General features: G+C 58.7%; 2 protein-coding genes across 6 annotated transcripts; both read left to right on the top strand.

Annotated features, from left to right (window-relative positions):
* Nucleotides 1-2,513: 2,513 nt before the first annotated feature.
* On the top strand, nucleotides 2,514-6,305 carry LOC309601027 (E3 ubiquitin-protein ligase TRIM7-like; the record flags this gene model as incomplete). Of its 2 annotated transcripts, none has more annotated exons than XR_014230515.1 (8): nucleotides 2,514-2,616; nucleotides 3,335-3,796; nucleotides 4,227-4,322; nucleotides 4,406-4,636; nucleotides 4,749-4,771; nucleotides 5,179-5,294; nucleotides 5,389-5,528; nucleotides 5,791-5,880. XR_014230515.1 is itself a non-coding variant. In XM_082333834.1 (8 exons), the coding sequence occupies exons 2-8, from the start codon at nucleotides 3,380-3,382 to the stop codon at nucleotides 6,303-6,305; spliced, it is 1,458 nt and encodes a 485-aa protein (XP_082189960.1). In that variant the 5' UTR covers nucleotides 2,514-2,616; nucleotides 3,335-3,379. The 2 variants fall into 2 exon arrangements, 1 of the variants encoding a protein (XP_082189960.1); XM_082333834.1 differs by having other exon boundaries at nucleotides 5,469-5,528; nucleotides 5,791-6,305.
* Nucleotides 6,306-7,155: 850 nt separating this feature from the next.
* Nucleotides 7,156-14,001, top strand: LOC309601016 (uncharacterized protein). 4 transcript variants are annotated; one of them, XM_082333803.1, is made up of 6 exons: nucleotides 7,156-7,251; nucleotides 7,874-8,744; nucleotides 9,014-9,127; nucleotides 10,137-10,236; nucleotides 11,989-12,093; nucleotides 12,280-14,001. In XM_082333803.1, exons 5-6 carry the CDS (start codon nucleotides 12,015-12,017, stop codon nucleotides 13,914-13,916), a joined length of 1,716 nt encoding a protein of 571 aa, XP_082189929.1. In that variant the 5' UTR covers nucleotides 7,156-7,251; nucleotides 7,874-8,744; nucleotides 9,014-9,127; nucleotides 10,137-10,236; nucleotides 11,989-12,014; the 3' UTR covers nucleotides 13,917-14,001. The 4 variants fall into 4 exon arrangements, with proteins under 4 accessions (XP_082189929.1, XP_082189928.1, XP_082189930.1 ...); XM_082333802.1 differs by having other exon boundaries at nucleotides 7,874-9,127; XM_082333804.1 differs by lacking the exons at nucleotides 7,156-7,251; nucleotides 7,874-8,744; nucleotides 9,014-9,127; nucleotides 10,137-10,236 and adding an exon at nucleotides 10,946-10,987.
* The last annotated feature ends 163 nt before the right edge of the window (nucleotides 14,002-14,164 follow it).

The following is a 14,164-nucleotide window of genomic DNA, read 5'->3' as shown; positions in this document are numbered from 1 at the left end:
CCCTTGCGTTCCTCCTTGGCGCGGAGAGCTCAGCGCCGGCGGCGAGCGGGTGGCTTGAGGGGCAGGAGGAGTGGTGGAAGCACCTTGCTCCATCCAGACACCAACAGCCAGGTGGTTAAGAGCAGCAGGATAGAGACCAGGATAGAAATGCTCTCGGGAAGAGCAGCGTCAAACCTCATTTTCCCCCCTTCCCAATCGAGCGCTCCAGCCGTTATCATGCAAAGGAAAGGCAGCCCATCCTGCACGTCCTCAACATAAGGTGGCAGAAGGTCTGCCCAGCCTCAGCCCTTGGCCCGATGTCTCATAGCTGCAGTTCCAGCGTACAGGAACATCAAGTGACCTACAGAGAGCCGTAGGCTCCTCCTTTGGTTGATGGAAAGAGGTGGGCACCAGGGTAAGTCACTGTTCACGCTGCCCCCATCACCCGAGTGGGAGTCCAGGCTCCCACCAGCATTTTCTTCTCATCAGTTGGTGGTTGACGTGTCGGTTTCAACCATTTGAGCCACTTTTATAGTAGGCAGAGGGAAATAAGCACTTCTGGTGGGCAACTCCTCTCGTCCAGACATAGGCATCGAAACAGGACAGGCAAATCGTGCTTTCTGTGTGCCTATCTCTCTTCATCAACTGTTGAAGGACTCTCTTCATCAACTGTTGTTGAAGGAGTCTACACTTGGAAGAGATTAAACAACTCTCCTTCACCCAACCTGCATACAAATTCAGGCCCTTTGCCCTTGGCCAGAGAAAGGACGTGGCAAACCCTCCGTGACTGTGCTCAGAGCTCCAAGGCGCCTGGTCCATGCTGTCAGCTTTCTGCACCAACATCTCCACCGGTTTCCTCCCCAAATGCTCCAGCCGCTGCGCTGCTGGTCAGGGCGTTGCTCCTGTAATCCTTTATACCAGAGCCGGACGCAGCCATGTCCTCCAGCAGGACTAAATTTGACTCAAATCTGGCCTGGGCAGATGATCTTACTCCAGCTGGGTTAGTCAGAGTCCCTGAGTTTAGCTCAGCCTTTGGGTGATGAGATAAGCCTGGATTCAAGACCAAGCTGGCATGATGCCCTCAGGTGAAAATCGGGGTGCCAAACATCCAGACCATGTGGATTAAAGGTTCGAAGAGGCTCACACCAGCATGGAGCTCCGCACCGTGTTGCCATAAAGCTTCCAGTGAGGTACTGGGAGCTCTAAAATGGAAGGGGTCAAGCCAGTGCTTGAGGTCAGCATGAGGCAAGCCATGCTGGAAGGTGGGTGACTAGGGACATCACTGAAGCTACTGGGGGGGGGACACACCATGGTCTTCACCTTTCGTGACATCTCACTGCACTTTAATAGCGCCAATGAATTCCTCTTTAATCCCTGCTTGCTCTTAGCCACCTGTAAAGCCTTAAATCTTGCCTTTTGCCCCACCGTGGGGTGGCCAACGGGTACTTCCCATCTGACAATAAATCACTTGAGACTCTCCAGAGCATTTGATTTCTTTTTCCAGCTGGTTCAACGCGGAGCCCTCCTGGTCCTTTTGGATGATGCCTGCAGCCGCTGTGATATCGCCTTGCAGCATCTTGCCCTGCTTACCCTCCTAAAATGGGGGACATCTTGAGGTGGATCCCATCAGGGTGGGATGCTCTCATCTCCCACCCACGAGCAACGGCCAGAGCATCTCGGGGTCTCAGCCCTGTGGTTTGGGGTTTTTCTTCCTGCAGTTCATCGGGCCAAAAACCTTCATTATTGCCCTTGCAACCCACGCTTTTGGTGGCCCTGGTGTAGGGTAGGCAGGAGAAGACCCAAGCGGGGAGGAGAGGGACAGATCGTTCGTGTCTGAGGGCTTCAAGGTGATGATAATATATTAGCTAAGAAAGCACGCTTGCTGTAGCAGCACAAAATACCACTCCTTCTGCCAGCAGGCAGAAATTGGGAGAGGAAATACATAATAATATAATAATATATAATCATTTTTTTAAAAAAATCCTCTTTTCTAAGTAACTATCCACGTGGGAAACACTACAGGCGAGGAGCTGCCCTTCCTCAATGCTGGAAATCACCACCGGCGCCTTTGAAGCACCCGTTTATAAAGCTGGTTTTGCTATAATTAAAAATTGCAATGGGGAAGGTGTCCCTGTGCTGCTTGTAACCCATGGAAGAGGCCGGCCGCAAGATGAAAAAGGTGCCCAGCTCTTTATTTAAAGCAGTCGGATGACCACTGTGCTTATTTTTTGCCCTGGTGATGGCCAAGGCGGGCGGTGAAGCCCTGGCGGTGGCTGTGCTTGGATGGTCCCTGTGTTGCATGGTGGCATCTTGGCCGATAGCCAAAGATATTTTATCCTATAGCTGAAAAGGATGAAGTGTTTTCAATCCAAGCTTTATCTTGGATTGAAAAAGCCAAGCTGGGGACGCTGATCCGCAGAGGGATGTAAATGAGCCTGTCCCTGGCAGGGAGACGCCGAGCAGCGCATTCCTCTCCCTGTTTCCTTAAATAGGGCTGATATTTTCCCTCTGTCCTCCATGTGATCCGGCTCTGAGCTCGAACAGCCCTGGGGTGGCTGGAGAGGAGCCCTGTGGACTAAATCACCCCACGCTTAAAAAAAAAAAAATCTGCAAAGACCTTGTGGTGCTGCCTAAGGGGTAAGTCTCTCTTTTGGGGACGGTCAAGGACGTCCCGGCGAAGGGAACCGGCAGCGTCCGGCCACCCTGGCACTGCCGAGATGTTTTTCCGAGCGTAAAGATGAAGGGCTGTTAAATTTGGGGTTGCTGTGGTCCGTCCGTGCGGTGCGAGCTGTCGAGAGGGGGTTGCGTTGCCGAGCCTGCTTCGGGCGCGCTTTCAGGCTCTGCATCTGCTGCGTGGATAAATTAAAATGGGTTCCAAATAAAAGGAAAGCAGCAAGAAGACATAAAAACTGCTTTCCACCACGGTTTCTGAGCGCATGTGCACCACCGGAGGGTTTCTGCGTTGGCCAGTGCACCCTAAGGCTTCGCTCCGTGCTTTGAAGGGTGGGGAGCGGCCGCGGGGGGACACCAGGTCGTGTACCAGCAAGGGAGCAGGTTAGAGCCGGAGCTTTGGAGACGAAATGCCGGTTCCCACCAGGTGGGAAGGTTGCCTCCTTCTCCTTTGGCCATCCCAGGAGTGGAGATGCCAACCTGAGACGTCAACGCCCGTGGTGCAGACTTGCACGTAGGCGAGAAAAACCTCCATGCCCAAGAGATGGACCTTAAAGTCCAAGCCTTGCTAGAGAGCAATTCATCCCTTCCTAAAATGAACATCTAAAAGAGATTAGAGCTTCTCTCTGCTGCTCCTCCTTCCTCCACCGGTGCTGAGACCTTTTGTATGTTCACTCCGCTGCAGGCCGCAAGGGGACAGGGAACCAGAGAGGCTGGAGAAGCTGCTGCCATGGCCTCCGGTTCATCTACAGCAAGGGAAGGAGGAGAAGAAAGCACCCACCGCGCCATCCCGCAGCATCGGCCGGATCCTGGGCGCCTGGGCTGTGACCCCACCAGCTGCGGAGTCGGCACAGCCCGATCCTGGCCGGAGCGAGGAAGGCTTGGAGATGCCGAGGCAGTCGGCCACCGAAGCCGGCTCAGGAAAGGGAATTTCCAGCCAAAACTGCATTTGGAGCATTTAGAGGAGAAGCTGAAGCTCTTGCATCTGGAAGGAGGCAGGGAGGAGAAGGAGAACCTCTGCTCCTGGCACAAGAGGACGTTCACCTTCAAGGGTGGTGCAAAAGCATCTGGCTCCAGCTGTGATGGACCAAGGGCTCGTGGGGGTCCCACCACAGCCTACGTAGAGGAATCGGCCCAAGAGGACAAGGTCAGGTCCATGACCAAGCTTGGGTTATTCCTTTTCTGAAATTTTTCTCACCACCTTAAGGGATGCTGCAGTTCCTTTGAGCTTCTCGGGATCACAGGCTTCCAGCCAGCTGGAAGTTCTCTATTTTTTCCACCAAGAAAATAAATAAATGGAAATAACTGGGGAGAGCTAGGGAGGGGGAAAAAAACCAAACAAACAAACAACAACAAAAAAAAAACACCAACTTTTTTAGTTTCACTAAAAAGTTGAAAATATTAATTTTCAGACTAAACCCTTTGCCCCAAATCAGCCAACAGGTATTTTCCAATTTCTCTCATGTGAGAATGAAGCAATTTTTTTTTTCCCCCCAAAGGACGAGGGGAGCGTTTCCAAGCATCCCATCCCTTCCCCATTCCCGCCTAACCCTCCCAAACCATTTTTCTTCTTCCAGGAGCAAACACACAGTGACCTGGAGAAGCTCAAGAAACAAAGGGAAGAGATTTTGGAATTGAAAATAAGTGGAGAGAGGCGATGCCAGGACTATTTGGTAAGTAGCTGTTGCCATCATCCAGGAAAAATAGAGGTGTTGGACCAGTGTGGTCCATGGCGTTGCCTTTCCATGTCCTGCAGATGCAGACGGAGGTTGAGAGGCAGAAGATTGTGTCCGAATTTCGGCAGCTGCGCCGGTTTCTGAAGGACCAGGAGCTCGTCCTGCTGGCCCGGCTGGGAGAACTGGACAGAGAGATGATGAGGAGGCAGGAGGAAGAAGAGAACAAGATGTCAGGGGAGGTTTCACTCCTCGACATCCTCATCTGCGAGATAGAGAAGATGCTTGAGCAACCTGCGAGCAGATTCCTGCAGGTCGGATCCTCTACCGGGCAAGACAGAAGAGGGTCTGGCGTTGCCTTGGCTGGAGCCTTCCTCCAATTTGGGGTGGGAGTCTGAGGCTTTTTTCTCTCTCTTTCTGTTCCAGGATGCCCGAAGCGCTGTGGACAGGTACGTGCTCTTCCACCGCCCGCATCTCAACGGGGGGGGGGAAGGCTCGCAGGCAGCATCCACGTAGTTTCTAGAACACAGATGGAAATTTTGGCAGCTCAGGCTTGAAGCGAGGCTTGGAGAGGTGTGGAGACAAGAAGGTGCCCCTAAACCCCGGCGTGGGGATGCCATGAGAGAAAGCACCCTAAGACCAGAGGTCGTCTTGGCCACCAGGGCAACGGAGACCCAAGTGTTCTCCTGCGCTGAGCTGCTTGGCATCTCCGAGCCTGGGACAGAGGGACATTTTGGGGACAGCCAGCTCATCCACCATCCCCAAATTGCCTGGAGTGCAGGGGGAGGAGGGATGGTCCCGGCATCTCCTGCCATCACGACGAGTCCCATATCTAAGGGGAAAGGTTTGCATCCAGGTGGGAGATGGGCAGCGCTCGGAGGATGATGGAGACCTTCTCGGACCTGGAGCGGAGGCTCCGTGTCATTTCTCGACAAAACGATGTCCTCAGAGAGACGCTGGGGAGATTTCAAGGTACTGTGGAGCACGACTGGGTTCCTGGGGGGGGTTATCCCCCCATTATGGGAGGGGGCACCTCTGCCTGCTGCTGTTTTTCCTGTTTTCCCAGGAGAAAAATGACAGGGGCAAGAGCGAGCAGAATTACTAGCCAGAGAGCGTGATGTCCAACCTTTGTTCTTCATCCCCTAGACATTTTGCCATCGGAACTGGAGAAAGAGCAAGGACCATCTCTAGGAGGAGGCGGAAAAGGTGAGGCTCCTTGGAGGAGCAGCTGCAAAGTCATTTTTAGCCAAAATAGTGCTTAAAATAGCTGGGAAATGAGGAGTTGAGCTCGCTTTGGGGTTCCTGAAGATAGAAAGGAGCTCTGCCCCAGCATCAGGCAAGGCTTTCCCAAGCAGGAAGACGTGGAGATGCCTCTGGACAGAGGCAGATGAGTGATGCTGGGGCTTGCAGGGCTTTTTTGGGGGGTGATGTCCTCCTCCAACACCACTTTCTTCTCCATCCCTGGCAGCATGCGTGACTCTGGACCCTGACACCGCCAACGCCCGGCTCGTCCTGTCCCGGGACCGGCGGGGGGTGAGGTGGACGGATGCGGGGCAGGATCTGCCCCCCACCCCCCAGCGCTTCGATGCCTCCGGCTGCGTGCTGGGCTGCCGGGGCTTCACCGCAGGGAGACACTGCTGGGAGGTGGAGGTGGCCGGAGGAAGGACCTGGGCGCTGGGGGTGGCCCGACGCTCCCTTCCGAGGAAGGGCTGGCTTGAGTTTCGGCCGGAGAAGGGGATCTGGGCGATGGGATGGTGCGGGAATCGCTACCGTGCCTTCACGTCCCCCATCACCACCTTCCCCGCCGCTGGGGAAGCTGGGAGGGTGTGGGTGGCTCTGGACTATGGAGGGGGGCAAGTGGCATTTTACCTCGCCAAGCGTGAGCCCCCCATCTTTACATTCCAAAAAGCCTCGTTCGGGGGGGAGAGCATCTTCCCTTTCTTCTGGGTGGGGAGAGGCTCCCACCTCCGCCTCTGCCCATGAGCTGTCGCCCCGTCCAGCTTCGGGGGGGGGGGGGGGGGGTCTGCTCGTTGTGCACCTTCCCCTTTTTTTTTTTTTTTTTTATGATGCTGCAATAGAATTTAAAAAATGGAATTTTCTTTCCTTGTTTAATGTCGTCTGGCAGCTCCTGGGGCTGTGGGAAGGGCTGAGCCTTGGGCTGCAGCTCCAGGCAGGGACTGGGATCACGTCCCCCTCTTTTCCCTAGGGAAAAGCGGGACTTTTCCCTGCTCCATCCTTCCCGGTGAGGGTGTGCAAGAGAGCCAAGGGCCCTGGGGTGGAAATGCAGGGGGTTGAGTTCCTTCGAGCCAGCAAGTGCGGAGCAAGAAGAGGGGTGCAGATATTTGCCCCCCAGCCTGCAGGGGCAGGGCCGGAGCAGCCATAGGCTGCCAGCATCTTTCTCGTAGCCCTCGGAGCGGATCTGGGAGCCTTTCACCAGGGCCCAGCTGCTTGGGGAAACCTGCAAGAGGGGCTATTTTAAAATCGATATTTAGCAATAGCGATGATTGCTGCTGCTCCAGGCTTTGGTGTTGCAGTGGAGCCGGGGGACGGGGTGCTGCGGGGGTGGGATGCTCCGGGGGCCGTGGGGTGGGATGCTCCGGGGCCCGGGAGATGGGATGCTCCGGGGGCCGCGGGCCGGGATGCTCCGGGGGCCGGGGGTGGGACGCTCCGGGGGCCGGGATGCTCCGGGGGCCGCGGGACGGGATGCTCCGGGGGCCGGGATGCTCCGGGGGCCGCGGGACGGGATGCTCCGGGGGCCGGGATGCTCCGGGGGCCGGGCCCCGGGGGGGGCCGGGCCCGGGAAGGGGCGGGGGACTCGCAGGAAGGGGTTGGGGCTGCGGGAACCGAGAAGAAAGCGGAGCCCGGGCAGCCGCGCTCCCCGGAGCCGGTACCGCCGCTCGGAGCCGCTCCCGGTGCCGCCGCCCCGCAGGTAACGGCCTGAGGATGCTCGGGGCTGGGTACCGGACCCCCCGCTCCACCGACCCGGGGGTGGATGGGGAGGGGGGGGCTACGGGCTCTGCTTCGACCCCCCCTGCTCCTCCCGGACCCCCCCGGACCCCCCCCGGGGCTGGGTCCGGGCTCCCCGACACCCCTCGGGGTAGGGCCGGGCCGGCCCCTGGTCCCCCTCCCTAGGTCTGGGTACGACCCCCGGCGCTGGGTGTGACCCCCCCCCCCCCCGGCACCCTGGTCCCCATCCCCTGCCATGGGTGCAGCCCCTCGGACCCCCCGGCGCCCCTTATTCTGGGTATGGGCTCCCCCTGCATGAGAAGGGGACGCTGGGGGCAGCAGGGGACAGGTCCTCCCCAGGGCTCTGAGGTCCCCAGGGTGACAGGGCAAAGCTGGGGTGTCCCCATCGCTCAAAGTCCCCCCCCCCCCCCCATCTTGTCCCCTTCTCCTCCACTTCCCACGAGCTCCTGGCTGTTGTAGGGCTGCAGGGAGCTGCTGGGCTCCTCCGAGATGCCCCAAAATCACAACGAAACCAAGTTTTGCACAACTAACCGCAAATAAACATCCTTTTTTCCCCTCCTTTTTTCCCCTTTCTTGTTTCCTAGGAGTGACGGGCGACTGCGTTTTGCTCCGGAATAGACAAATGTCCTGAAACACCAAAAAAAACCCAAAGAGATGGACACAGCGGAACTGGCTCAGGTGGACAATTCATCAGGGTCTGGTTGGGGGTTTGCTCCTTCCTGCATGGTCATAGGCATGAAAATCAGCCCTTTTGGGGAAAGGAAACAGGTATTTATGGGTAAAAAAACCCCACCTCGTGCTGTGCCCCCGCACAGGCTGCCGGGCACGGCGCAGCCCTGGGAAAAGCCACCTTCACCACCTCCCATTGCGGCGGGCACGGGGAGGTCAATGGTTTCCCTTTGGTATTTTGTCCTTGGAGGTTTATTCTCAGGTCCGTGAACCTCAGTCCCTTCCTGGCAGCTCCTCGTTTTCCTTCCCTGATGCCCCACGCTCTCCTCGGTTGCTTGGGATGGGCTTGAGCATCTCTGCTTCATCCCAGCACCTCTGGTGGTTTTTATTCTTCTCCCTCTTGAACGGTGGGGCTGTGGCTCCGGTCCCACGTACTGAAGGTCTCTTGCTGCTGCTGCAGGAGCCTGTGACCTTCGAGGAGGTGGCCCTGCATTTCACCGAGGAGCAACGGGCCCTGCTGGACCGGGCACAGAGGACTCTATGCGGGCGTCGTGCTGGCGATCTACAAGACCATGATGTCCTGTCCCCGCCAGTGTGGGAGCCAAGAGCTCCTGAAGCTTTGGCTCATGGCCTTTGTGTTGTAGATGCTCTCAATTTTCAGATGGTTTGAGCTCTGCAGCACTCAGGAGTGAGACAGGCCATCTCCTGGATGCTCCTCCTGGGAGACTGAGTGAGGAGGAACGTTGAGGAAAAGCCCTTTTTTCTTCTCTTCTGTGTAATTTTCCAGTAGGTGGAAATATCCGTCTTCCCCGCGGGGATCTTTTCCCGGACTATCTCCATCCCAACGATTGGGTTTGGGCCAATGTTTGATGTTTGCCCTCTGGGGGGCTTGGGTGGAGGACGCACGTTCCCCCAGGCACCTGGTCTGGATGACCGTCCCCCCATCCATCCCACCCTGCGTCCCTCAGGAAGTTTGAATGTCTTTAACTTTGCAAATACTCTACAATTCTCAAGTCCCTCATGCCGTTATCTCCCGATTTCACCCTCTGGAACAGGTTTTCTCGCGGCCAAGCCAGACTTGCTCACCCGGATGCAAGAACGAGGAAAGCGCTGGGGCCCTGATCTTCAAGAAAGGGAGAAAAAAGAAGCCCTGAGCAGCAGACACGCAGGTGAGGATGGGGTGCCTGTGCTCACGACCACCGACACCAGTGCACGCCGTTACATCCCATCAAACCCGCACCAGGATTTTAGCCAAAGCTAAATGCTTGGCATTTAAACGTACGTTGAAGAACATTTTGTAGGCGCGAAAGCTCGGAAAATCATGCAGCGAAAATGAAACTCCATTAAAAACGAGCTGGTCCGCAGGCAGGCAGGTCTATTAAATTATTAAATTATTATTAAATATTTCAGAGGGTGGGGTCGAGGAGGAACCGCAGTTGCTGGGTGTAGGGTGGTTGGGCTCGCCAAGCGCGGCGGGCGTTGTGCAACCTGCATGGATCTCGTATTGAAATAGGCTGGTTTGTCCCTGGGAAAACCAGCTCTTCCGTGGTCCTCATCATCTTCCTCGTGATGTTCGGCCGGTCGGCGCGTCCCCTCCCGTGTCCGAACCCCCTCCAAGCTGGTAGGGACCCAGGTGTTGGGTGAAGGAACCAAAAGCAGGGAAAGAAAACAAGAAACCGCAGCCCGTGCGTGGCTGGGGGGCTGCGGAGGTGGAAGGAGCCCGGTGTTTCCTGTTGTTCTGCTGCAGGAAGCCTCGGGCGGGCAGCACGCTCGCCGCCGCCTGGGGTGCAGCAAGGCGCAGGAGCAAACGGCGCAGGCAGGCTCGTGCCTGCGCTCCTCGGGGTGGGCTAGCTCTCGTTCCGTCAGAAATACCTTGGCAAGACCTTTCTGGAGCCGCCCAAACGAGGATAACGAACGGTGGGGACCTCCCTGGCAGACGTAGCCCCAGCCTCTCCCCAGTTTGGGGAGGGAAAGAGCCCTCCCAGTATGCCCAGATGCTGGGAGCCGCGCTGCGAGGGTTGGAGGAGGCCGGGCGGGAGGACGGCCCCACTGGCCAAGGGCAAGAACAAAGACCTCGGGGAACGTTTGGGTTCGCTCCACGTGGCTGTTTGTTATTTTCCTCTATATTCCCCCTCCCCAAATTTCCCAGAAAGCACAAAAGAAGGTCATTTCCTCCAGTAAAGGTCTCCTGCGGGTGTCTGTTGTCTCCTGCATCCCTCAGCATCTCCAGATGTTTCACTCTACCGTGCAGCGAGATGGGAGGATTTTCACGGCACTGGTGAGACCGCGTCTGGGCACTGGGTCCAGTTTGGGGCTCCGTGGGGGGCCGCGAGCCCCGCGGGATGCTCAGAGCAGGGCGCCAGGGCTCCAAGCGGGATTGCGGCCATCCCAAAGTCCCTTCTAGCCTCAATTAGTCCCTGATTCTGTTCAGAGCGGCTTCAGGATGACTTCTAATGCTTTTAATCCGGTGGGGTCCTCACCTCCCGTGGTGGTGGTGGTGGTGGTGGTGGTGGCGTGGCTCCGGCAGCCATCCACGCGAAGAAGACGAGCCGAGGCTTTGGCATAGGTGACCTCCAAACGCCACCAACCCGCACGCGGGATGTGAAACGCCCGTAGCGTGGACGCCGGGAGCCGGGTGTAACTTCAGCGGTAACTTCTGTCCTCGTCCGAGGCGCGAGTGGGAAGAAACAGCGAAGGGCACAAACCCCCACTGAGCCCGGCCGCTTCTCAGCCACCAAATCCCTTCCGGAGAATATTAACGCGAGGGGGAAAAAAATGATATAATTAAAAAAAAAAAAAAGAAAGGCGCGCATCCCAGCCGGGGCTGCTGGAGCCTCCTTCCCCGGCTGCCCCCCAGCTGCAGGCCCCCGTCTCTTCCCCCCCACCCGGGTTTTTCCCCCGCGGATCTCCGGGCTGCCGGGGCCGGGGATGCGCTGGGAGCCGGCGGCCGGGGCCGGTGCGCAGGAAGGGGCGGGAGCAGCGCGGAGCGGCCGCGGCTGCTGCGGGCAGAGGCGGGGAGGCCGCCGGAGGTGGGAGAGGGGCGGCAGCGGGGGGGCAGCGCCGGGGGGAGGACCGGGGGATGCGGAGGGGCGGCCGGGGCAGCACTAGGACGGCACCGGGGGCAGCACCGGGAGCGGCTGTGGGTAGGACCGGGGGATGCGGAGGGGCGGCCGGGAGCAGCACCGAGGGCGGCACCGGGGACGGGACCGGGGGATGCGGAGGGGCGGCCGGGAGCAGCACCGAGGGCGGCACCGGGGACGGGACCGGGGGATGCGGAGGGGCGGCCGGGGCAGCACCGAGGGCGGCACCGGGGACGGGACCGGGGGTAGCACGGGGGGATGCGGAGGGGCGGCCGGGGGGGGACCGGGGACGGTAGCGGGGGTAGCACCGGGGGTAGGACCGGGGGACGCGGAGGGGTGGCTGGGGCAGCACCGGGGAGCACCGGGGACGGTACCGGGAGTGGGACCGGGGGTGGGACCGGGGGGATGCGGAGGGGCGGCCGGGGGAGCACTAGGACGGTACCGGCGGCAGCACCGGGAGCAGCCGGGAGTAGGACCCGGGATAGGACCCGGGATAGCACCGGGGGGATGCGGAGGGGCGGCCGGGGGGGGACCGGGGACGGTAGCGGGGGTGGCCGGGGGTAGGACCGGGGATAGCACCGGGGGGATGCGGGGAGGGGACCGGGGGCAGCCCCGGGACCCTGGAGGGGCGGCTGGGAGCAGCACCGGGGACGGTAGCGGGGTTTGGCCGGGGGTAGGACCAGGGGCAGCACCGGGGGATGCGGGGGGAGGACCAGGGGCAGCACCGGAGGGAGGCAGGATTCGGACCGGGGGCAGCACCAGGGAATGGGGAAAGGCGGCACCGGGGGCCGGTGGGGGCATCACCGGGGGTCAGTACCGGAGCCCACGGGGGGCTCTGCCCGCCACGCCGGGGTGCAAGGCCGAGGTTTGCTGGGGGCTTGCTGTCAGCGCAGCCCCTGCGAGCGACACCACGGCGGGGGCGGCTTTGCTGATTTCAGCCCTTGGAGCAGGGGTTCCCGTTCCAAAGACGCCTTGGATGGAGCGAGCTGAAGAGCTGCCAGACCCCAATCTCCGGGGCGGGAAAGAAGGGGAGCCCCTGGGAGACCCCCTTGCAGGTGAGGAGCTCATTCCCGTGGAAGGACCAGCCTGTGCCCCCCACTTTCACCCTCCCTCAAGCGGTTGGGGTTGAGGGCGAAGCGGCGGCACGGCTCTGCCCTTGCTTGTGCTTTTATTCACCATCCCCCACCGCGACGCGGTTTCCCTTCGCGAAACGAGACGTTGCTCTTGTTTGCGACCCGCAGCAGGATGCGCCGCCAGAAGAACGAAGGAAGAGCCAAACCTGAAACGAGAAAGCGCTGAGCGAGGGGGAGGGCACGGAGTCGCAGCAGCGAAACGGGAAGGAAACGTTTTGGAGAGCCCTCGGTGGGAGGCAGCTCCCGAGAGCGAGACGGGGCCAGGAGGGGATAAACTCATCCCTCATGGAGGAAACCAAAAGGTCCTCGAAGAATCCAAAGCCCAGTACAGAACCGCCACCAGGGAGAAGAAGTACACGTGCAACGAGTGCGGAAGAAGCTTTGGACAGAGCTCCAACCTTATCGTGCATCAGCGGATCCACACCGGAGAGAAACCTTATAAATGCCACGAGTGCGGGAAGTGCTTCAGGCAGAGCTCAAACCTCATCGTCCACCAGAAGACTCACACGGGAGAAAAGCTCTACGAGTGCCCCAAATGCCAAAAGTGCTTCCCGGACAGGTCGCTGCTCATCAGGCACAAGAGGGTCCACGTAGGAGAAAAACCTTTTAAATGCCAGCAGTGTGGGAAAAGCTTCATTCACCAATCGAGGCTTCTTGTCCATGAGAAGGTGCACGTAGGAGAACAACTCTACCAGTGTCCCGAGTGCGGGAAGTGCTTCAGGGACAAATCAAAGCTCCTCCAGCATCAGCGGCGGCACGTGGGAGAGCGGCGTTACAAGTGCTACGAGTGCGGGGAGGAGTTTGGGCAGAGCTCGGACCTCAACCTCCACCAGAGGATCCACGTGGAGGAGAAGCTCTACCAGTGCTCCACGTGCGAGAAGTGCTTCAAGGACAGGTCCACCCTCATCAGACACGAGACGGTGCACACGGGAGAGAAACCCTACAAATGCCACGAGTGCGGGAAGAGGTTCACCCGCAGCTCGGACATCATCGTCCATCAGCGGACGCACACGGGGGAGAAACCCTTCCAGTGTCCCGAGTGCGGGAAGAGCTTCAGCCACCGGTCAAATCTTTTCCGACACCAAAGGATGCACACAGGGGAGAAGCCATATAAGTGCGAAGAGTGCGGGAAGCGATTCGGGCAAAGCTCGGAGCTTATCGTCCACCAGCGGACCCACACCGGGGAGAAACCCTACCACTGCTCCGAGTGCGAGAAGTTCTTCAGGGGGAGGTCAACCCTCTTCAGGCACGAGAGGCTGCACACGGGGATCAAGCCGTACGAATGCAGCGAGTGCGGGAAGAGCTTCGGGCAGAGCGGGGACCTCATCGCACATCAGCGTTTCCATACGGGCGAGAAGCCTTACCAGTGCTCCCAGTGCAGAAAGTTCTTCAGCAACAGATCCAGCCTCGTGCGGCATCAGCGGCTGCACGCGGGCGAGAAGCCCTACAAGTGCCACGAGTGTGAGAAGAGCTTCGGGCAGAGCTCGGACCTCATCGCTCACCAGCGGACCCACACCGGGGAGAAGCCTTACCCCTGCCCGGTCTGTGGGAAGAGCTTCAGCAGGAGATCCAACCTCATCGTGCATCAGAGGGTGCACAGAGGGCTTTGCAAGTGCCAGAAGTGCGGGAGAAGCTTCCAGCCCAACTCACATTTTGGCGCGACGGCGGGGCAGGACTCCCTCCAGTGCCCCCAGTGTGCAGAGGGTTTCAAGGAGGGGTCGAACCCCATCGAACACCAGAGATAACACTGGGGAGAAACGGCTTTGTAAGTGCTCGGAGCAGGGAGGGAGTTTTGGGAAGAGTTGAGACATTGTACGTGAAAGAGGGGAAAAAAAATCAGCGCTTCTCCTAGGTAAAATTCTTTAAAACAGACTGCAAAAGTGGAAAAAAAAAAACAAAAACAAAAAAACATGCAAATGATCTAAAGTAGGCTGATCAGTAAATAATATACTTTTTTTTTTTCTTTTTTTGCTAATTGTTTCCTCTTATTATT

The sequence above is a fragment of the Platalea leucorodia genome (genome assembly GCF_965183815.1).
Source record: "Platalea leucorodia genome assembly, chromosome: 28".
Lineage (NCBI taxonomy): Eukaryota > Metazoa > Chordata > Aves > Pelecaniformes > Threskiornithidae > Platalea > Platalea leucorodia.
Note: the sequence above shows the minus strand (reverse complement) of the source record. Positions and strands in the feature narration are given on the sequence as shown.

What these genes read in the sequence shown, in the direction of transcription:
- LOC309601016 (XM_082333803.1), top strand. Translation starts at nt 12,015, where the DNA reads ATGGAGCGAGCTGAAGAGCTGCCAGACCCCAATCTCCGGGGCGGGAAA. An exon ending in CCTGGGAGACCCCCTTGCAG is followed by an intron (nt 12,094 to 12,279) that starts GTGAGGAGCTCA and finishes TGCGACCCGCAG; the next exon opens with CAGGATGCGCCGCCAGAAGA.